The sequence below is a fragment of the Bactrocera latifrons genome, unplaced genomic scaffold (assembly GCF_001853355.1).
Source record: "Bactrocera latifrons isolate USDA-ARS-PBARC rearing strain unplaced genomic scaffold, ASM185335v1 scaffold_346, whole genome shotgun sequence".
In the NCBI taxonomy this organism is placed as follows: Eukaryota; Metazoa; Arthropoda; class Insecta; order Diptera; family Tephritidae; genus Bactrocera; species Bactrocera latifrons.
In genome coordinates this window covers 154,395-178,746 of record NW_017536986.1, presented here as the reverse complement: position 1 = coordinate 178,746, position 24,352 = coordinate 154,395, and the positions used below count along the sequence as shown (strand labels likewise).

At 35.6% G+C, this 24,352-nt stretch overlaps 1 protein-coding gene across 2 annotated transcripts; it reads left to right on the top strand.

Annotated features, from left to right (window-relative positions):
• Positions 1–1,580: 1,580 nt before the first annotated feature.
• LOC108971505 (mucin-5AC) lies at positions 1,581–20,816 on the top strand. Of its 2 annotated transcripts, none has more exons than XM_018937619.1 (11): positions 1,581–1,845; positions 16,244–16,451; positions 16,523–16,672; positions 16,911–17,183; positions 17,245–17,403; positions 17,465–17,538; positions 17,601–18,480; positions 18,537–19,506; positions 19,826–20,024; positions 20,130–20,208; positions 20,288–20,816. In XM_018937619.1, exons 2-11 carry the CDS (start codon positions 16,346–16,348, stop codon positions 20,608–20,610), a joined length of 3,213 nt encoding a protein of 1,070 aa, XP_018793164.1. In that variant the 5' UTR covers positions 1,581–1,845; positions 16,244–16,345; the 3' UTR covers positions 20,611–20,816. The 2 variants fall into 2 exon arrangements, with proteins under 2 accessions (XP_018793164.1, XP_018793163.1); XM_018937618.1 differs by lacking the exon at positions 1,581–1,845 and adding an exon at positions 5,755–5,972.
• Positions 20,817–24,352: the final 3,536 nt, after the last annotated feature.

Here is a 24,352-nt window from a genome sequence, read left to right as displayed (position 1 = left end):
AGCAGCACCTTTGTTCCCATAACCCCGTTAGTCTTACAGCGCTCGTTTGGGCCAACTAACGTCCTTGCACGCAGACACGACATTATGCAAATCTGCTTGAAAGAAGAAACCCTTTGAATTAACCCAGTATCTTCACTCAAAGTATGACAACACGAAAAAAAATGCGTTCTTAGGTTATGTCAACTTGTAGGATATAAAAAATGATAAACACGTGAACTTTCAACCCTCACTCTTACCGACCGCTAAGTAAATTTTTAAGAGTTTTAGATGCCAGCATGTAYGGCTGTATGCAAATAAGAGGTAAGGAGATTTAAGAAATAAATTAAGGGAATGATTTCGGTAAAAAAAAGAAATCTGCCAGAAATCTGGCAGTACCTCAAATGGACTAACAAACTGTGTGTTTTAGTCAGCAAGGGACCAAATAGGTATTCAATTAACGTATTCCTGTTTTGAATTGAAATATATATATAGTATATGGGTATAATTTATACAAATTTGTTGGGCATTAAAGCGACGAAGTAGTAGGAATATTAGAATTTTATGCGTACACTGCTGATTCTTTCGTATTAATATTTATATTTTGTGTTCCATAATATATAGTACATACATACCCATAAAATTTACTTACCACACTTTTCTACAAAACTTGCCAAAGCGTCAAGCATTTGTGATTAAGCAGCTGATCTTACAGCCAGTTCTGCAAATTGAAAAATACTTCAACTTCTCACTAAAATCATACGTCAGATTGAAGTCTTAATTTTGTCTCTGGTCTTAATACATATATCTACTTCTTGAATATTTTTAGCAAAAGAACGTGACTATATTGAGAAAATACAAACTAACAGCAAATCAACAACGATAGAAATATAAATTACGACAGTTAAGTCCCATTATTATTTTTTAAGTGTGTTTGATAGAGGAATTTATAAGTTTGTGGACTCAATAGGCAAGAACGAAAACTGCTTTATTTACAACAACTGTAAACATTTGGCATTTTGTTTTTTTTTTTAGAGCTCGCCATCGTTCTTGATAAATAATAGGTAGCACATTGCTAAACTTAAAAAATTAATGATAATGCTCAGCATYGCAAAGCTTGTGATAACCTCTCAGTTCCAGAGATAATTTCTTCTACCGGAGCTTACAGGCAATACAGCTACACTATACCGTTTGCTCGCCGAGATATTTATAAATACTACAAATCTCAACCTCAGCGGTTTAAATATTTCATTAACACAAGTAAATACTAAAATATTTAAATCACAGAGCAGAACTCACCCAAAAAACTACTTAGCAAACAAAAATGAATAAAAACTCTTTTCTTCATTTTATTCTTCATAGTATTAGCTAATTTTGAAATAAAAAAATCGTAGTTTCACAACGAATTGAAAAGTTCTCACGCGAAAGTGAAATTAAAAATAGCATCAAATGTCGTGCTTTATAAAAAAAATTTAAAATCTAAAAAAAAAATATTAAAAATGAAAGGGTTTCAACATTTTTTTCTAAATACCTTAACTAATGTAGAARAAATTAGAAAATAAGAATGCTTACGTGACGCTCCGCCAAAACAGCAGCAACGCAAGCAGCAACCGGATCATCAACATCAAACCCTTTTGTTTAATCAAATCAGACAATGCGCGCCAGCAGACCGACGAAAGGACACACACAAGGACGCGTCAAGCGAAGAAGCACCGGCAAAAAACTCATCTGCATACAGAATCGCCTAAGGACGAAACGCACACAAACRCACGCACAGAGACGTACATATGCAAAGAACTGCCACCACCACCAGCGCCTAGACAGCCGCTGAGCATCCTTGCTGGCGCTGGCATTTATCTATTTGCCTAGGTAAACGCTTAACATGATAAATATGAGCAKTTTTTTCGTAATTTTTTATTTGATTTTTCACTTATTTACCACTTTCGGTTGTGTTTTTGAATTCATTTCTTTTTTTTTTCTGCTGCTTTTGGTCTTGGTCTTGGATTTTATTTACGCTGGCGTTGCGACGGCGATTTATTCAAATCGCTTGCAAGAAAAGCGTGTGAAGATGAGTTTCGAAACTTTTTAAATCATTTTTTTTTTTTTAGTTTAAAATTTTCCTACTTTTTTATGAGTAACGTTGATAAAGGCTGAGAACTTTTGCATTTTGAAAGAAGCCGCTGCATCTGTTGTTTGATATTTGGTGAGTGAAAGGAGTAGCTGCTTTTCGAATATATTTCGATTTTTAAATATTTGTAAGAACGTTAGAAACGCGGGAAAATAGCGGTAAGGCGGAGAGTGATCCGATTTTTAGTAATTTCTGGATAACATATGTATATACAACATATGTATATAAGAGAGGTTATGTAAAAARCTGTTATAAGAACTGCTCACTTGCATGTTAAACCTTTTATTTTTGTAAACATATATTATGATGTTTGGAAATTTGCATATAATTTCGCACATAATCCTTTAAGCTACTCGAAAAGTTTCCTCTCGCCAAAAACACACTAATGAAGTTCTTACACACAGCTTGATGAGTGAAGCATATGGATTGATGAGTGCAAAAATGTATGCGCACACACAAATTTACATGCACATATACACGTACATGCATCCACATGTAAACATGTACATCCGCACATACATTCATACATATATGCATCCAGGAAGCAACAGCTCGCGCTTGTCGATCACTTCTTGGCRATCATGAAAATATTTGTAGTTCTCACGCAAGAGTCTTACAACATGTCAAGAGTTCATAAGGATTCCCGTTAATCATGTAATAAGCACGTACACAACAAAAGACGCTGAAAAGAAAAGAGAAATTATTGTTTAAAAAACCAACCAACCAATCAACTAATTTGCATACTTTCATTCGGGCAAGAGCCCAAAAAAAAAAAATTATAATATTTGCAAAAAATATGGTGCGAATGCAAATTGTGTGCGAACAACACTTAAAATCGCATTTAAATTCGATTTACATAATCTGCACACACACACACACACACACCTCGAACGATGAAGAAAATTGCCAATTCAGCAAACAATAACTCACAGCATAAGCGCGGACCCCTTGCAGAAAATGCATCCTTTTGGCACTCCTTGTTGGCTTAACACTGATCTTTTAATGCCAACAAGCCTACTTGCATACGTACATGTACATGTGTGCGACCACGTGACARGACAACAGATCAGCAGATTGCGATCGATTTCAGCACCTTCGTTTGCCAGAAACACCGAATGCACCGAAGCGCCCATTCGCGATGATTAGCAAAATTTATTGGCACTGCGCCGTTGAGGGAACGCCACACTCACACAAGCGTATATGCTTATGCGCCTATGTGTATGTTAGTGCATTTGTCGAGGGATCTTAGCTATCATAGCACAAAGCGAGCATTGTATGCTTGTCAGAAGATCATTATGCACACGCAAGTCAACAACCACAGTAATAGAGCTATTTAGGAAGTGGCATTCCTCAGGCCACACGCCTTTGCAATGTCTCCCGTTTGCCATTGTTGCACTACTTTTCGCATCTTTATCCGCCTCAATGTTGGCACAATAGCAATAAATCGTCAATTGTTAATGATTGTGCTTGCCGAGAGATCAATGAAGTTGTCATACATGTTAATAATCAGACTAAGGGCAGTAAGGATTCGACAAAGTGAGTAGTGCAAAAGATCATTTGTCGCTGATTGTGTTTGCAAAGATTGCCTGGCTTTTTTCGTAGGTGTTTGCAATATTKTGTCTTTTTGACAAGACGAGTTACTCTTGAAGAGGTATTGTGTAGTTTTTGTGTGAGATAAATACTTTATGATTTAGATATGCTAATTTTCAAACTTTTTGTGACGATCTTGCTGAAAATTTTTTTTTTTTTTTTTTTTTTTTGTAACACCCAGAAAGCAATTTCGAACATCTTTCTCGGTTTAACAGCGATTTCGTCTTATCCATCTTGCATAATATACGCTATTATTTCACTCATGCGATATGGAAAGTTAGCATAAAGCTTACTACGTTTCGTCGGCGCCGCGTATAAAATAATCTACACTCATCTCACTAGTTGTCAGGGTCCCCGCACATTCAACATTATTCTAGCAATTGCCGACACAGACCTCGCCGCTTTGATATGTGTGGCTATAAGGTGCTGCTTGAATGAAAGTCTGTGATCCGGGATTACTGCCAGATATTTGAGATATGGGCCCGTTTTTATAGTACGCCCATCAATTCATATTTCAATTGTCTCGACTCTGCTGAAACTAGTCATTAATACCACTTCCGTTTTGTGAGCAGCTAGTTGTAAACCAGCAGTCTGAGTTCAATTTTAATATTGCTAATGCTTTTTTCCCCGTCTCGTCAAGGCTTTTCGCTACAACTACGACCGGAATGTCGTCCGAATATCCTGCTATCTTTTTTGCATCCTTCATCGCGGCTCTCAGATTACCATTGTATATTACGTTCCAGAGTACAGGGCCGAGAACTGACCCTGGCGGTACACCGCCTGTAACTTTGTACTCTTCAGGTCCAAATTATGTGTCATATACTAAGTAGTACTCTGTCAGAGCTCTAATAACTAGAGTCAAGTTCGTTGAAATTAAGCTGTTTTTAATGTCCAGGGTAATGACAATGCAGTATTGTTTGTCACTCCAACATCACCTATTCTCTTCCAATGCTTTTCCAGCTATTTTGGTAACATCATGTCCGTCAGTATATACGCGAACTAGTCCCTCAGTTTTTCAGATGTCGACATGAAATTATGCTCACGTCTTTTTCTCTCAAAGTAGATGTTCATTTAGCCGATCCGCCGATATCGGACTACTAAAGCATATAAAAGTGTATCGGTTAATTTGATCGAACCCAAGCCCCTGTATGGAAAACTTTTTCATTTGTAGGGATCGTCACGAAATTTGACATAGATTATTATCCAAGCAATCGATACAATCTCCTAACATATTGATTAGACCGGACCACTTTAGCATATAGCTGCCATATAAACTGGCCGATAAAGATGTTTTTATACCCTTTTATGCCCACATGAAGGATATTATCTTCACAGTTGCATTTTTTTTATAGCATAAAAGGGTATAAAAACAGTGGTGCAGCCGAAGTTAACGCTTTTCTTGAAGTTGGTTGGGATTCCAATATTTCGTCACAAACTCTTTTGTATGAAGTTTCTTTGCCGTTCTGTATTAGAAATGTTTTTATAAAAAAAAGAGATCTTCAGAAAGAAGATTTCCTAAAAAATAATTATTTTTCCTGCAGGGAACTTTACTTTACTGCTACATTTGACAGTGTTTATGTCTTGCATTATTATTCTCTTTTGCTTAATCTCAGCGCAAGTCACTGGCAACAGGTGCGCAACTGGACAGTCAAGTGCGACAAGTAAAAATCTCGCTACTCACGCGTGTCCAACTTTGGGCGAGAACAAACGAAATCTATCTGAGCATGTCCACTATGCACTCTGCAGCCACATACACACACACACTTCTCTTCCTCACGTCACAGGTGAGAGTCGATATTGCTTTTAAACCGCTTTCTTTTCCAATGTTGCTCTCTCTCTCTGCTCTTGGACTTGGACTTGGCCTTGGATGTTGCTGCTGCTGCGGCTCAAGTCGGCAACTGTGAAAGAAGATAATTGTCTAGATAATGTACATAGAAATTCTTTTACAGCGCTGTCCCAATTGCTGTTAGCGCTGCTACTCTGGTGGCCGATTGAAGATGTTGGCGGTGCTTAACTGTTCGTGCGCGGTGGGTTTCTGGCCTTTGTCGTCCACTTGTTGCTGCTGGACAATTCAGTTTGCGTTTGGCAATCGGGCGGAGCAGACAAGTTTCAATTTACAACGCGGCATTTCGCCAGTCCCATTGAAATAATTAGAAAGCGAAAAACAAAAATACAATTGGCTCAAATAAGAAGTGCAGTGAAATTGTTATTGTATTCAATAAGGAGCTAAATTTGATTAAAACTAAAAGGAATACAACCATTGTGGTTTATAGTGAAGGTATATGAATATGAAAAAAATATAAATTTTAAATGTCACAACACATACATATGCAGCCATATAAAATGTATGTGTGTGTGTGTGTTGAATTACAATTTCCGGTTTCCTGGCTGCTGGCTGCTAGCTGTTGGCTGTTGGCTGCTTGCCAGTGTCAGTTTCAACTTGTTAATGACTTGATTGTAGAAATATGCGTAATACCGTTAGAAGAACAAGTGGAAAGTGGCAAAAGTGTGTAACTGATTGACAGCAAAATAAATTTGTTTAACAACTCCTGTGTGTTTTCGAAACAATTTTATAAAGTGAATAAAATTTTAAAGAAATTTGCGAAAAATTGTGAAATTTCATATGGAAATTATTGAGCAAAAAATAAAATCAAAATAAAAAAGCTGCGAAATGGGAATAACCAATTAAAAGGGAACTAAGAAAACGTTATTTCAAAAGGGTTCTATTGAATGATTTTTTAAACTTATACTAAATCTAAAATTTGAAAAGAATTATTGAGTTTAAAATAATGGTCGAGTTACCAATATTGCCTAAATAAACTATAAAATATATATGTATACAAATATTTTTTTCTTTAACAAAACTTATTACGTAAAGATAAATATATACACAAAAACAAAAATTTTGCTTATAGAATTCATGAAAAAATTCCTCAATTATTTACAAAACCTCCATTAGTCATAGCAGGCTTAATTTATTATACTTAAATTTAGAAAAAAAAATGTTAAATTAAAAAATTTTAAAATTAAATTAAATATTTTAATAAATAAAAAAATAAATTTTTTAACTTTTTTTGTGTAATTTATTATATTAGAATTTAAATTAAAGGTTTTTAATTTTCACCTTAAAGATAACTTTAATTTCAAATAAAAATTTTCTTTTTCGAATAAATTATTTTAATCATAAAACATATTTAGTAAGAGATAAGAAGAATAAATTTTTCTTGTATTAAAATCAGCTTTCTGATTAAGCTCCAGTTGGAAATTAGGTACAAATCCTAATTAGAAAATAATTAAGTTAAAAATTATTATTTTTGTCCATTCTCAGCAGTGACTGTTGACAAAAATATTACGAAGCTGAGAAAGTAGTTTTGTACTTATTTTTGATTTAGTATTTGTAATTTTAGTACATATGTACATTTGTTAGAATATTGAAAAAATTAAATAAAAATTTGTTTTGGAAAATTTACAATTTTATAGAAAAAATAATAAAATCAAAAATTTTTTTTTTAATTTTCGGCAATGACATGCCACTTTGAAATAAAAATATATTTCGAAGCCCAGAAAAATTAGATTTTTAGTACATATATATTATAAATTTCTTAGAATATTGAAAAATTAAATAAAAATTTATTTTCTTAAATTGTAACTGAAAGACTTAAAAAAGCGCTTTAATGTCAATATATTTTTATTAATATATATTTTTTGGTATAACTACCAGACAAAATGGACCTTACTGAATTTGAAAAAAATAAGAATAATTAAAAACGTAATATAAGGTGCTTTCAAAACTAAATTACAATAACAAAACTGATTCAACACTTTCCCTCCTCGATACCAAATGAAATAAACATCAAAAATATTACAAGCGATTGTTATACCTTAAAAATAGTTATAAGAATATTAAAAAGAATCATATGAAACGAGAAGAATAATGAAGTAAATTAAAAAAATAATAAAATCACTCAAAACTTCAAGTTTTAGGATTTAGAAATTTCTTATGTACCACTTACAAAGCAAATATTCCATTTTCAGACTCTGATTTTTGTTCTCTGACTTTAAATTGAGCAATAAAATATATTTTTTCAACTGGTAGGCTTTATTTAATAAAAAAACAAATATTTTTAACTCTAAAAAAATAGTTTTGAAGTACACGAGTGTAAATATAAATATGTACATATGTATATTGCATTGCTTTTACGCTCCACTTTTCTGCGATCCCTTGAGGCTAATTTACGCTGAAGAAATTCGCTGCTTGTCACCCAAATACCGAACGCCGCCAAAATCAGAAATGCAAAATAAAATTAAAAATAAAGAAAAGAATAAAAAAAATCCAAAAATTAATAAAAAAAAAACTTAAAATCAATAACTAAAGCAACAAAAGCCGTCATTAAACTTGCGCTTACACTATTTTCTTTTCCCATTTATAAGCTGACTTTTTTCCTCTTTAACAATATACATACATACATACTGGCATATGCACACATACTTCTTTGATTTTTATTTACTTTATTTTCATTTTTCTTATTTTGTTGTTGTTGTTTATTACTTCTGGCTCGCCAGTTAGCTGGTGGCTCTGACACACTTTCGCGCGCGTACTGAATTCTGCTGTGCGACGGCAACTCACGGCAATTGTGCAAATGTGCCCGACACACACAAACATATGTACATACTTCCAAACTTATGTACAAATGTATTTATAAAAGTATGCGCGATTGCTTGCGCGGTGAAAAGGTGGGACATGAGCGGCGCTGTGGTATGTTGCTAACGCGCATGCGCAAATACGCCGGTGACAGTTTCATTTCAATTAGTCCGAATACTACCTACTGTTTCGGTAACCTGTTGGCCATAATCTATAATAAAGTTAAAGTAATTGATTGAAGAAGCGTATGTATATAATAGCTTACGTCTGTATGTATTGGTGCAATTATTATATACTATATATACTGATAGACATATTTAAGTATGTTAGCGAGTATGTGGTATTCTGTCGAAATTCTGATCACGTAAAGTAATTGAAAACGTTTATGCTATATTCGGTTCTTGCTAGAAATTTCACTAACCGAATTAGACCAACATAAGTCTAGTGGCATAGTTTGAATAGAAGGGATTATGTTGTGTACTCTAGTGTAAGTATAGCCTTAATGAACACTTTTATTGATTGAGCGAGCTTTAGCGAATATCATAGAGAAATATTTCTTTAATATTTGCTTAGTTAAGTGGTTATATCCACTTTCAAGTGAGAACAAAAAGTTGTTCTATTTTTGAAGAGGCTTTTTACTTGATAAATAAGTAAAAATGATAAAAATTTACTGCTGTATTAATTACTGTAATGATAACAGTAGCTATTGGTGATTATTTTTGCCAATTATTGAATTCTCTGGATCCCATAGCTGATCTACAAGAGGATCTCCGAAAAAAGTTACCTGGCGATAAGGTCGATTATTCTGATTAAAGTTATCTCCAATCCAAAAAAAAAAACATTAGAATATAATATAGAATAATAATAATCGAAGGACTAGGCAAAACTTTAATTTTTGACCAATTCCGCGGCTTCCCAAAAACTTTTTTGGATAAAATTTTAGTGGATAAATTAAGGTAATTTCCTAACAAAAACTTTATATAGAAGTTTTCAAATCGATCTCTGCAGATTGGTGAAATTTTCAACAGATGTAATATACTTATGACAACGATTTTATCAGTCCTCGAAACACTTTTCAAAAGCACTTTTTGGGACTGCTTCCAACTCTTTCAAGGARTTTTKTTTTAYYTYTTCGATCGACTGAAAACGGGTTCCATTCTGATGATTGTTGACTTTTTAAAGTCAAACTCAAAGTCAGTTATAATCTCCATGAATGTCTAATTGGAATTCGAACGATAATATATGTCCAAAGATACCTGTTTAYGGTACTTTTTGTTTTTTAAAYATTAGCTTTATCGAGACTAAGGCTTGTGTTTTTGATAAAACTGAATCACCGTAAACCTTTTCCAAAAATCGCAATGATACCGCACACGAAATTTGGTTATAAATACAAAATTTGAGACAAATTCTTTGTTCGACATTTTTATCCATTGTAAAAATCACAACGCACTACTGAGGTGTAGTGACTTAAGCAGCTGCTGTAAATAACTGGTTGACAGATCGAGCTTATATTTGGCATAGTAATTAAGGACAGTCCTACCAAATTAGCAAATCCTTTTGAAATATCATCTGATCGAGGAATTTAAATACTATTTTATCAAGAGAGCTTCCTTTATTTAGAATTAAATTAGTTATTATAAAAAAGTACAGAGACATAAAAATATTGAAAAGAAAGAAGAAAGAAACTCACTCCTACTTTAAATTGTTGTTAACTTAAGTTAGATGCTGAAAATAGTTTAAGCTTTCACCATCATTATCTAGCGATGGACATACTCTCATTAAAGACTTCATACTTCTCCTGAGAACAGTTAAGGTTATTACGAAATATAAATCGAAGTGAAAAGAATATTTATAAACCACTTCCGTGGAAATATTACAACAACACCCTAAAATATATGACACAGCCGTCTGCTTATCCAATTAGGCAATTAGCTGACTAGTAGCCAAATTGCGAAATCTCCAATAATTGCCGTTCATTCAACATTTCCGAAGTGAAAGTATATACATATGCGATGAATCGATGAATCACCCTGTTTAGCGGGCGTTTAAGTTCAGTATACTCATAAACGCTTTGTGAATTGTAGCCGCAAGAAATGTGTGTCAGTGTCGTCATAGGTAACGGTGCTACTCGGGAGATTACCATACCAAATACACAATACATAACGAGTGATCAAAATATATACGAATGTGTGCTACCGTTTAACGTAAATAATACACACGAAGCGTAAGAGACAAGAAAAAAGTTCGCGAACGCTTTTCTATAGGTAATGATGATGATCGCTACGATTGACTGACTGACTAATGACATAATGCTGACGACGACACCACTGAAATTCTTGAAAAAAAAACAAATATTGTTTTGATTAATGGAGCAATAAGCGAATAGTGAAAAAAAAGCGGCAACAAAACGTGTTCAGACGTAATTGTTGATTTATTGATATTGTTGATCTTGCGGTGATCCTCGCCACTGCTGCTCATCTTCTTCAACTGGCTGACAAAGCTTTGACCCATAATACGCGAAACGGCGTCTTAAGCCGCATTTACAAGCCAACCATTGTGTTTCTTATACCATCAGTGGTAGGTGAGTGTGTGTTCGGGGAAATGTATCTCTTGCTTGATACTGCTCTGCACTTGTTGCTCTGTTATTATTACCACAAGCCACTTGCGGCGTCGTAAACACATACACACGCACTCACAGACACATACACACCTGTACAGCATCACAGCTTGCATGCTAATTGAGCTTGGCTTCAGCTGGAGCCACGACATGCGCGACAATGCCAGTAGTAATGCCGCAGGTAACGTGTGGCGACCAACAAAGCGGCAGCCGTGATCCATGAGGAAAGCATCAGAAAGCAAACATACTTCCGAACAGACATTTATTAACTCATGGGTGCTGGTCTTTGGCGCATTTTGTTTTTGTTATTTTGGCGTGCCCCACGCTATTGCTGTCTGTATTCTTTTGGTCTGTTCCATTTTTTAAGGTACGCGCCTTGATTTCATGCCAGAATGTTGGCGCAAAACCATAAATTAGAAACATAAAACCACACAACTCACAAACCAATACCAACGAAGACAAAGCCAACGACAACAACGCCTTTATTGGCAACTGATGTGTTTGTTGTTACTGGTGGATTGATAGCACATTTGTATGTATTTAGGTTGATATGTTAGAAATGTAAGAAATTTGAAAATTCCTACTGTATATAGCTGTGCGACTTTGAGTAGGCGAACGAACAGGTTTGCTGCAATCTCAATAAACTAAGAAAACGAAGACGAAGACGAAGAGTGCTTTCTATCTAAAGCGGCTTAGGTGAAAATTTAAATATTACATTTACACTGTGTATAGATTTAAAAAGCTTGAAAGTAGCTGCATAATTATAGAATAATTTCATTGAAAGGATTTGATTTTAATTTAAATTAAGTTGTGTAGATTATTTCTTATCGAAATCTCTATGTTTTCTGCAGCTACTACTCCAGTTAACAGAACTAGTATTGAAAAGCCGCATAATATTTGACTGGAAGAAAGAACGTAACTTCATTATGAGTTGATATAATGTCCAGAGGTAAAAAAGCTTTAAATGTACCAAGCAGAAAAATACTGCTACCGAAATCAGTGAACATTAACACATTATTATTATTATTTTTTTTTTTTTTTGAAGAAAGTGTACTTATACAGAATATGAGAAAATAATAATTCAATTAAAAAACAGCGTATTAAAATCATTGAATCCTTATGCAAACACAGCGGCGTTTCTGTTATAATTTATAGTTTCCCAAAACTTTTTTTTTTCCGAGAGACCTTTTATTAGTGGCGGTGATTCTGTGAACACATTTTTTGCAAAATGGTTTGTAAAATGCATTTTCGAGAAAAATGCGTTTAAACTTTTACAAGCTGAAGCTGACTAAACGGCGAGTAACACAAAGAAACAATTGGTTTTATATTTTACACATTAGGCAACGTTTTTCAGGACCCTTAAGGGGTTATATATATTTAGAAGGCCGAAAAAATCGAATTTTTCAGATTTTTTTTTTGAGAAAACTTTTAAATTTATTGGTAAAAAAATTTTTAGTTATTGTATTATGGTTATTTTAATTGTATTTGAAGGCTTTGCGTTAGTAAAAATATTTATTTGGAAAAGAACTGCAGCTGATATCCGGCAGCTTCTCTCAAAAAAGACATTTGTGGTGACCAATATATCTCTGAACTAGATCCTTTTAAATTAAAAAAAACCGAACAGATTTCGTTAAAGTAATAATAAGTTTAGTAAACAATTGAAGGAATAAGCAAAATACAATTTTTTGACAAAATGGTGCTTTCTAAAAAGAAAATCCACTTTTGACAAAATTTTGTAAAGTTGGTCTTGTTTTTTAAAAATCCCAAGCTGGCAATACCCCTTAAGAAATAAATAGAATTTATTACCAAATTTTCACCAAACATAAAATTCATAAAAAACAATGCTTTTTTAGCCTTATGTATAAAATATATATTCTTAAAACTAAAATTGAAATATTTATATGAAAACTACTCGCATGTAGGCATACTGTACATTTTACTATATTTTCGGACGGATTAAAATCATGTTTTAAAGGTTTGATATTTGGTTCCGCATCAAAAATGGTTAATGCATTTTTATAAAATCAGTAAATATATGTATGTATCTTTTCCGAAAATTTGTATTCATATACATAGATGGTATAAATAAATGGTATTTTTCTTATCTTCCTTACTAAACACCTTGTATTTAAGCATACTATATTTGAATAACTGTTTCAAGAATTATAGCTGAAAAATGCTCAAATCCCAATTTCCCCTCAACAGCAGTTTTGATGAAAGAATTATTTTCAGAAAAGCTCTAAACTTTGATCGGTGTGACCTAGTCGCCATATAATTTTCGCAATTACTATTCCTTGACATAAAGTTTTTGAGAATAAAGAGAGAAAAGCGATAAATAACATTTAAATAAAGTCGGACAGATTTAAAATTAGAACAATATACCTTCTAGATATATATCATGTGCATCCAAATTTTGTAAGCTTCTCTTAAGGAAATAATTATTTATTGAATAATTTTTGTAAAGAAATGTTAGACCACAATAAAAAGCGCGCGCGTTGCCAACAACATACAAAATCCTAAAAGAAACAAATTGGCAATATTTGCAGGAAGCGACTCTTAAGCCAAAAGCTATAAATCAAAGTGCCGTAAAACTGAAATTAATTGATGTTGTAGTATGTATGTAAATGCATACACATACAACACAATATATTCATACATATCTACTCACAATTTTTAATTTGTATTTAAAGAGTATGCACTTGTCGCATGTTGTCATTACGTTTTTATTCATCTTCCGCTGCCTATTAGCAATGCATACATACGTACAGTCCGATAGAATCGCTTTTAATGAAATTTTCATTTCCATTTCATTTATAGCGAAAGTGAAGAGTGAGCAAATAAATAATCGTAGTTAAACGACAAGCTTCCGTTGTTTGTTCGTCACTTTGTCGACCTCAATAAAAATAAAAGAAAAAAATGGAAAAATTTTTAAACATTTTGTTGGAAATGTTCGAAAAGTTAGGTTTCGGTACACTTTCATTTTCTGTGCCACTGACATGTTGATATGTGAGTTATGTTTTAGTTTTATTCGAAAATTTTTTATTGATTAATTTATAAATATACGTTTTGACTGCTAGAAGCTATAAATTAATGCTACTTTTTACATGAAAGAAACTCTTTTAGTCTGGAGTTTTTTGTATAATCTTGAGTTCCGAGAATAAAACCGCAAATTAGCTATCGGACTCACTTCGTTTACTAATTTTCAAGGAATTACATTTGTTTTCTAAAGTTTTATGAACACTTTATGTCAGTGGAGGTTTGAAACGTTGCAATGATCATATGGAGTATATATGAATCCATAATCGAAACTATCAATACATATTCGGCTGAAAATCTCAACTCTGAGCTATTGAACAACCATACTTCAATATTTCAAACCCTCAAACAACTTCTTGAGGTTCTCTGAATACTCTATGGGTTATTGAGCTCAAACGGGCTACATATTAAATTCGTATTAGAATCCCTAAATAAGTTTATTGAAATAAATTAGATCACAACAAGGTAATTACATCAGTCAAATCCTCTGAACAAATGTAACCACTGTTCCAAGAATTCAACTTCAAGGAACCGCGATATATTAAAATTCATATACCGATATACTAAATTTCATATACCAAAACCTTCAGCGGCATCTTCTTAGACTTTTTTAAAAAGAAGAATTTGCTATGATTTCTAAAAAATGTTTTTTCTGATCGAAAGATTCATTTTATTTATTTAAAGACCAAGCCGAAGAATGCCATCATCTAATACGCCTTTTATGCTTTAAACTCTAAATCATCTAAATCGTTTACAGTTATTTCTAAATTTATACACATTACATAGTACTCTAGCCATAAAACTTAGAGCTATATGCTAAGTGTTAATTTGTCAATATTTTACTCGTAAAACTGTAGCACAACTAGCAAACTAGCAACTCAAAACAGCAAGAAGAAAGCCAAGCTATATACATATGCATAAGTGTACGTATAATTGTGTATTTAAGAATGCTAGTGTTAGCCATAAACAATGCAATGCCCAAAAGTGGTAGTGCCGGTGGCTATTAAGGAAAACCTAAATACAACAAATTTTATAAAGTGAAATGAAAGTTCGCCTAGACAGGTGTGAATTAACTTTTGTTTGCCTTTGCTGTATACCATACATATACCTACACAGACATATATGAATATATATTCAAATATATTTTTGCATACCGAACTTTCATTCATGCAACTAGCAAATATGGTTTACATATGGTCTACATATTTTTGAACAGTTTATTTAAATAGCAGGAAGACGATGGTGAAAACATTTATGCATATCTGACAATATTGATAATCAGGTCTGTCCCCATTAAATCGGCTACTAAGCTCTAATGATCAATAAAAAAATATTTCTTTGGAAATTCCCTCTGTTAAGGAGCTCCACCATTCTCCAGAATGAATAAAGAAGTGAAGCAAATGTGTCTGGTGGTGAACGGGGGCAAGACGAAATATCTCCTGGCATCCAAAAAGCAGTCGCTGTACTCGCGACTTGACTCCCTCGTCACTGTTGACAGTCATAACTTGGAAGTCGTACATAATCTTGGAATCTATCTTGGAACCAGCATTAACACCAACAGCAGCGTCAGCTTCGAAATCCTACGTAGAATAACTCTTGCCAACAGGTGCTACTTCGGACTCAGTAGGAAATTGAGGAGTAAAGTCCTCTCTCGATGAACAAAAACCCAACCTGCTCCTGCTGTATGGAGCAGAGGCACGCTCGACGTTGATTTAGCTCTGCGAATTAAGAGGCAGCGCCTAGGTTAGCTAGGTCATGTCGTCCGAACAGATGAATACACTCCAGTTCTGAAAGTATTCGCGGTAATTTTCGCCGTGGGAAGCAGAGGAAGAAGAAGACCTTTACTCCGTTGGAAAGACCAGTGGAGCAGAATGTGGATATACCTGGTATCTCCAGTTGGTGCCAAACAGGGAAAAGGAAGACTGGTGTCAACGCCATTAAAGAAGAAATATACCTGAACCTTACTAATTTTAAGCTAATTTTAGGAATAAAACTATTTGAGTAGCTTTTCATATTGGAAATCTTTTCACAGACTGGATTCTCCAGTCAAGAAGTAAAGTAAGCCTCTTGCTATAATTATTTTAAATATACATCATCTGAAAATTAATAAGAACAAGGGTTAATCTTCTATTATTATTTGATTTAGGCATAACTTTGAAGTGTGTTCTAATATCTTCAAAGATTCTAAGTGATTCCAAACACTAATTTAATATATTCAGAGTTCTAATTCATTATTCATCTTCTTCTGTTTCAGATATATAACCGATGTGCGCCTGACAGGTGTTTATGAAGCACATCCAGTGGGATAAAATTATAAATTTTTATTACGTTCGCCACAAGTCCACTATATATAAAAATGGGTTTAAATTTAAAGACTACGTTAGTGGTCTGTTTGACGTTGCTTAATTTACCGTTTGGCATACATAGCCAAGATGACTCTTTGGCGGGAAGTTTTCTATCGGGTTAGTAAAAACAACATTTTTGTAAAATAAAGTTTTAAATAAAGTTTCAAACTTTTAATTATATGTTGCAGGTCTCTTGGACACCATAACAAGTACAGCCGATTCGAAGGATTGCCCCGGTGTTTGTGTACACACACTAGCCACACTCATCTGCTACGAAGTGCTCGATGACATCCCTTGCCCATCGCCTAGCATGAAGTGTTGTATTGAAAGCGCACAGGGTAAGTGGTGTATGATAATTGAACACGACGGAAAAAATAGTTAAAAACCTGATAGCTATAGTATTATATGTATAACTTTAAAGCAGTATCTACTAAAGGAGCTCATAATTGTGCCGGAAAATATTTTAAAATAATTTTCGGTCTAAAATTTCTTAAACTAACTTTTGAAGATAAATCCAAAATTCATATCATWAATAATTCTCCATATGTTTGTTTAATAATTAAAATTGTTTTGTAGGTAAAAACATTACATCGGCCCACACCAGTACAACTACAACAACGACAACAACCACAACCACTAGTACAACAAAGCGTCCAACCACTACAACAACTAAAGTGACAACCACAACGACGCCGAAACCGAAGACCACTTCCAAACGACCAACCACAACCACAACTACAACAACAACCACTAAGAAAACCACAACCAGCAAGAAACCGACAACAACCAGCACATTGGCGCCCAAAAAGGGTACAGAAAAAGATGCGRGCAATATTGACGGCGCAAAAGGTAAACTGGCAATCGAATCTCGAGTAATTTAAACGTTATAAATTTTAATTTTTATTACCAGTGCAAAACTGTACGGGTGTTTGTGTGGCCGACCGCATTGCTGAGTACTGCGAGGCCTACTTAACGACCAACGGTCTGTGTGCATCGGGCACGAAGTGTTGCGTCTCGCTGAACGATTACGCGAACGCCAAATTGCCGAAGGATATCTATGTGCCAGCCAGTAAGTATGCTTTAACGCGATTAAATGCAATCAATTGCACGGATTTCTTTTATATTTCCAGAACACATGACGAATCTGAGCAACATGCAACACAAAAACAAGACAAGTACCACTATTAAGCAAACAACAACAAAGGTTAGCGAAAATCTGTAATTTGATTCACAATAAAAACACAAAATTCTAATATCTTTCAACAGACAACAGCTTCCGCTGCCACAACAACAAGCACGACTACCACCACTGCCGAGCCGGCGCGCACCAAAATCAATAACAATACGAACGCCAATAAACCGGTGAAGCACAAAAAGGCGCCATCCACCACAACCACCACCACGACCGAAGATCCCGCCGAAGAAGAACAAGAAGTGGAGGACGATGACGCGGAAACGCAAGATGACACCAACAATGATGCCAATGATAAAGCGGATAACCCAAATGGTCAAACGCTGAAGGAGTGCGAAGGCGAATGCATGAATGGCATATTCGCCATTTTCTGTGATGACATCGACTCGGAGGCTTTCTGTCCCGGTGAAGGCAGCTGTTGTGTTACCGGCGTAGGTTCAGAGGCTACGCCAGCATTGCAGGCGACCAAGGTGACACCAACCAAACCTGCAACGAAAATTGCAAAACCACAACAACGACCGGCAGCGAAGCCAGCAGCACCAACACAAGCTGCCCCACCGTTACTGCAAGCTGTCGGCGGTGGTAATGATTTCTTCTCACAAATACTTTCGTTCGCCGAAAATACACTCGGTGGCACAGGCAGTCAGCCAACACCACAGACACCGCCACCAGTACAACGTTGTCCCGGCTTTTGCTTACTTAATATAATGGCCGCTTTCTGCGAACGTCCATCGGTACTCATCAATACACCAACCACTTGCGCCAAGGGCTCAGTGTGCTGTGACAATAGCGCTTCGCCGCCAAAGCCTCCACCGCAAAATAGGCGCCCAGCTACGCCACCACCTAGTTCAGTGGCTACACAGCCTTATGTTGTACCCAGTACACCATTGCCCGATCCGCGTGAAGAGTGTCCGGGATCCTGCATTGTACCGTTGCTCAGCTTCACTTGCTTCAGTAAGTTTCAGACATGCACAATCTCTTACGATACTCATTTCTCTCCATCCCGTTAGAAAACGCCGAGATGACGGATCTATTCAAGTGCAAACGTTCCGGCCAAATTTGCTGCGCACCCAAGAGTCGCATACTCGAGAAACAACAATTCCAGACACGCAATGATACACTTTATGCCAACTATCCACCGCCACCACCAATGGCTGGCTTACCACAACCATACCCACCGCAACCATCATACCCTCAACCTCCACCACCGCCACACTACATGGTGACACAACCGCCACAGGCACATCTTCACTACCCACCACCGCCGCCGCCACAAATATTGCAGCAACAACATCAATCTCCTCCACAACAACCCACATATGATTACTCTCATTACGGCACCGCCTTGATGCCGCAAAAGCAGTCGCATCTACCACCACCACCGCCACCAGGACCGGCACTCCCACCCACCACCACAACGAGCACTACCACGACCACCACCACAACAACACGCCCACACGTCTACTCGAAATATGTTTGCGGCGTCAAGGGCACGTTACGCAATGGCCGTTCGCGTTCCTCGCCGGCCCTCTCGTTGGTCTCCTACGCACGCGCCATGTATGGTGTACAACGTTCCTCGCGACAGCTAGACCAGGTGTATACACCATTGAATACGCAATTGAACAAATCAAATGAACGCCTCATATTGGGATCAGCGATTGTGCCCATACAAATACACAATGATCTGATACCGAGCGATGAGTGGCCGGATGCGAACCAGCTGCGTTCATACCACGAGCAACAACCGATTTCGGCGGCAGCTGTGCAAAGCCGTTACCGCCATTCAGTGGCCGGTGAGCCAGTCTATGCGATGAATTACAATGTCTCGAGACGGCGTGCGCGTGTTGTTGGCGGTGAGGATGGCGACAACGGCGAATGGTGTTGGCAAGTGGCGCTGATTAACTCGTTGAATCAGTATTTGTGTGGAGCCGCTTTGATCGGTACGCAGTGGGTGCTGACGGCGGCACATTGTGTCACAAAGTAAGTTTTCCTTTTAAGGAGTAAGATAAGTAGAAAATAGAATCATGAAGCAAAACGAGCCATTTCCACATATCAGAACCATAAAATTTTAGAGAGCCAAAATGAAAGGATTTTGGTATCGAGTACCCTCAATGCAAATGTGTTTCCCTAGATCTCTATATCAGGTGTGCTCGGAAACTCAAATTACAGCTCAGATAACAGCTAAGGGATTTCCTATATTCTAAACCCTATCTGCGTTCGTCGAGTTTTAACATGCACTTTTTAATCTAAGTTTAACTCTTCATATTTCGCATTAATTTTGTTGTATTTCTCGTTTAAGTATCGTACGTTCTGGTGACGCCATTTACGTCCGAGTTGGCGACTATGATTTGACTCGCAAATATGGTAGTCCCGGCGCGCAGACCTTACGTGTGGCAACCACGTACATACATCACAATCACAATAGTCAAACACTGGATAACGATATAGCGCTTTTAAAATTGCACGGACAGGCAGAGCTACGAGATGGCGTGTGCTTAGTAAGTATAATATTATGTACCGTTAATTCTTAACTGATTTATTTGGTATTTTCATAACTTAAGCCGCCATTTAATGCTAATATTTTAACATTTTATTTGCGTTAGGTTTGCTTGCCAGCGCGTGGCGTCAATCATGCTGCTGGTAAACGTTGCACAGTCACCGGTTACGGTTATATGGGTGAAGGTATGTACAATTTTCTCTCAATCGCATACTGTTAGTGACATGGGTAACAAAAATTTTTTCTTAATCTATCACCATCCAGCCGGTCCCATTCCGCTGCGCGTGCGTGAAGCTGAGATACCTATTGTGAGCGATGCAGAGTGCATACGTAAGGTCAATGCGGTCACCGAGAAAATATTCATACTGCCCGCTTCAAGCTTCTGCGCCGGCGGTGAGGAGGGCAACGACGCCTGCCAAGGAGATGGCGGCGGTCCGCTGGTATGCCAAGATGATGGCTTCTTTGAACTGGCTGGCCTGGTGTCGTGGGGCTTCGGCTGTGGACGCGTCGATGTGCCGGGTGTTTATGTGAAGGTCTCCTCCTTCATCGGCTGGATCAATCAAATTATCAGCGTCAATAATTTATAGTCATATAAGTTGGAAATGGATGTAAAGAATATCGCATGACTTGAAATTTGAAATATGAAATTTAGTTATTAAATAGCAAATAATTAAGTATTTTATAATGAATGTATGACTAGTGCGAATCCACACACTTGTAAAAAGCTCTCCGCGCTATTGCTCGAGTCTTCTACGAATGTGTGGTTCATTTAAGTTTAAAGTTGCATACATATTTTCGACTGTTGATCCATAAAATATTGTATTAAATAGTGAAATATATAATGCTTATGTACTTCTACATATACATACATATTTACTATATACATATAATTAGTTTAAATCTTTAATGTAAGGTACATGAACTGTTTAATATTAATATTATTTAATGCTCCGCATATACACATACGCCCACATACATATATACAAGTACGTTACTTATATTTTCAGCTGTGTATTATTTCTGAAAAATTTCAAAAAAATTAACTGCGAAGCAACGATATTAGTTTTACGAGTATTTGCATTTATACAGACATACATATGTATATTTAATATAATTTGTACATAATTTAAGCTTATTTTGTCATATGATTGCATATAAATTTGCTTAATAAAGTACACATTTAAATTAAAAAAAAAAGTGTCAGAAACAGGCGTTTCCATTTTCGAGGAATTTTATTTCAGTTATCTTGTGTCGATTACAATGGATTGAGAACGAGTTGGGTGTCCGCTGTTTTTTTTTTTTTGCACTCTAGCGCTGGGAATTTGTACTTCGAATTTCTTCTGCCCTAGTCCGAAACGCTGGAGATCCTACTCGCTCTCCGTAAGTCCCATCTTTCCACAATTTTAGGAGTTCTTACTCGCTCTCGGCAAGACTCATTTTGCCGCAATCGTTGGGAGTTCTTACTGGTCATACTAAAAAGGCTGAGAAATATGCCGGACGCTAATTGTTAAAGTTGTATTTAAAGTGAAAATAACCAAGACCTTCTTCCTCTAGTCTCCAGCTTTTGCAAAAATTATATTGAAACTCTTAACTTCGTCGAACCTGACGAAATAGTTGGAATTGATATCAGTCGCTTCAATAAATTTGTGGCAAGCTCAAAATTGTCGATTTTAAGACTCTTTTCGTTCAATATTTATGACTATTTAAATATCATAGTAGACCGGTGGTCTCACCTGTCAAAGAGGCATTATTTTTGGATTGACCTTTTAATCTGACTTAACTTATCAATTAATTTGCCTATAAGTTCAAATCAAATCATAACAGTTGGTAACTATTTTCAACAATATATTTGTTAGACAAGTTTTTTAACCATTTTGTTATTTGATTTCTTTTATTAAGTTGTTAAATTCATTTTTTTTTTTTTATAGATGGTGTCTTTTCTCAATCAAATTTGTACTCTAAGCTTCCTTAATTCGTCCTAGTTTTATTATTTAAACAATATCTGTATGTTTCAATCTTTCCCTTACGACAAAGAAAATATTGAAGAAGAAGAAGTGCTCGACCTTTTGATATTATTTATCAAATTGAGATCTCTACATATTATAAGTGACACTCTTAGTGAAGAGATACATTTTTTCAGGTAGGAAATGTTCTCGAAAATCCTCTCAGAAGACGTTCTGATCTACTATTAGAATTAGAAGTTATACTATATAGTTTATGTTTACATTTCTGTAAGAGATCATTTTTAAGCAACTGGTCATACAAGTATAGGTATCAATAGCTTTTTGTTGGCAGATCACGAGTGAGTTGTGTTGAGTTGTCATGTTATTTTTGTTCAATATTATTTGGCATTTTATCGTAGAAAGTCTTACGGCTAAACAACGTTTACAAATCGTTCAACTTTATTAGGAAATTCACGTTCTGTAAGGAATGTGTTTCGCGTGCTTTGCTCAACTTATGGTCAGCAAAATCGGCCTACTGCAATACCATTTGCAACACCATCATCCATCGTCAGAGACAGCATACATTGTTGGATAATAATTAAGCGAATGCCCCCATGATGCTAGTGCTGCGTATTTTCTTAAGTTTGTATAATAATTGTATTATTATGTAAGCTTTTATAAAATAAAAATAAAAAATAAAATAAATTAAGCGAATAGACAACGTCCAGCGCGCAGTGAAGAAAACATAACAGCCATAGCTGGGAGTGTACACGAAGACGATTCGGCGCCGTTCGCAGCAACTCGGAATGCCGTAAGGAACGACTGGGCGCATTTTACGTCGAGATATTAAATTGAAAGCGTACAAAATTTAACTCGTGCAAGAACTGTAGCCACTTCCTCCTTCCTATGGGCTCTTGAAAAGTTCCAAGTAGATCCGGCGTGTTCGAGTCGAATTTTGTTCAAAGGTAAAGCTTATTCTGACTCAATGGGTTTATAAACAAGTGAAGAGCTGCCGCTTCTTCCAAAAAAAACAACCGTTTGGTGTGGTTTATGAGCCGGTGATATTATCGGGACATATTTCCTCGAATATGATGCCGGTGAGAACCGAACCATCATGAAATTAAAGCTCGTGATATCGGAAACAATTTTTTTCAACAAGACGGCGCCGACCTCCCACAAATCGCATCAATCAATAGATTTATTGAGATTATGCATGATGAGCAGATAAATTCACGTTTTTGGTCAGCCGATTGGCTACCGAGATCGTGTTGTATCACACATTTTTCCTGTGGAGATATGTAAAGTCTAAAACTCTATGCGGACAATCCCGCTTCGATTCAGGATTTGGAACAAAATATCACGTGATCATAAGCCAGTTACCAGCTGAAAGTCATCGTAAGTTCGACTCAACGGACAATTTGAAACGTAACCGCGGCCCACATTTGGAAGATATAATTTACAAAAAACAAAAATGCTAAAGAATGTTCTTTCGAATGATAATACACATTCCCCATTAAATTTGAGTTTCTGCAGTTTTTCTTCAAAAAAATGAACTGAGTATATTCCTTTTTCTTCTCTGGAATACTAAGTTAATTCTGCATTTTGTAACTTCATTAAATCCGGTTCACTTCCGGTAAACTTCACAGTTTCGATAGGAAGATTTTAACGAAATCAGCCCAAATTTTACAAAACTGTTGTAGAAGGATCTTAGAAATCTTAGAAATCTTACTGGGAATACCAAGCCAAGTCAAGCAAAATATGATCAAAAGCTGCCATCTTTAACAAGCATTTTAACATCATCTGAAAACATTTTAACTGAACTTTTTCCTTGTTGAAATGCTTCAAAATATCGTTTTTTTTTTTTTTTTTTTTTAAAGGAAGAGATCAAAAGAGAGATTCATACGAACGGAATACAAAGAAAATTGATCGCCACTGACATTATAAAAATAAATATAAAACCTAGAACGAACCACCAAAGCCTATAAAAATATGGAGAGTTTGAATAATCTTAGAAATATAGTGATAATACAAAAGACGCTTTGAATAATGAATAATTTTAATAGAAAGACCAAAATATCAAAATATTTCTTCTAGTTCGACTGTTCGAAAATCATTGATGCCATTTTATTAAAGCATGATAATAGAGGTCCATTTTTAAGGGACGACTTTATGCGTTTGAGCGAGAGTAGGAAAATATGAAGTTTTTGACAGCTTCAACTTTCAGCTTTATTTAAAAAATGTATATGTTATATGTATCATCTACAGTATTGTTTTGTGTCAACTACAATCACTGCCTCCTAAAATTAAATATTTCCAAAGACGAAATGAAATTAATCTTTTTACACAAAAACACTTTTTTTTTTTAGTTTTCAATCTAAATCGTTAC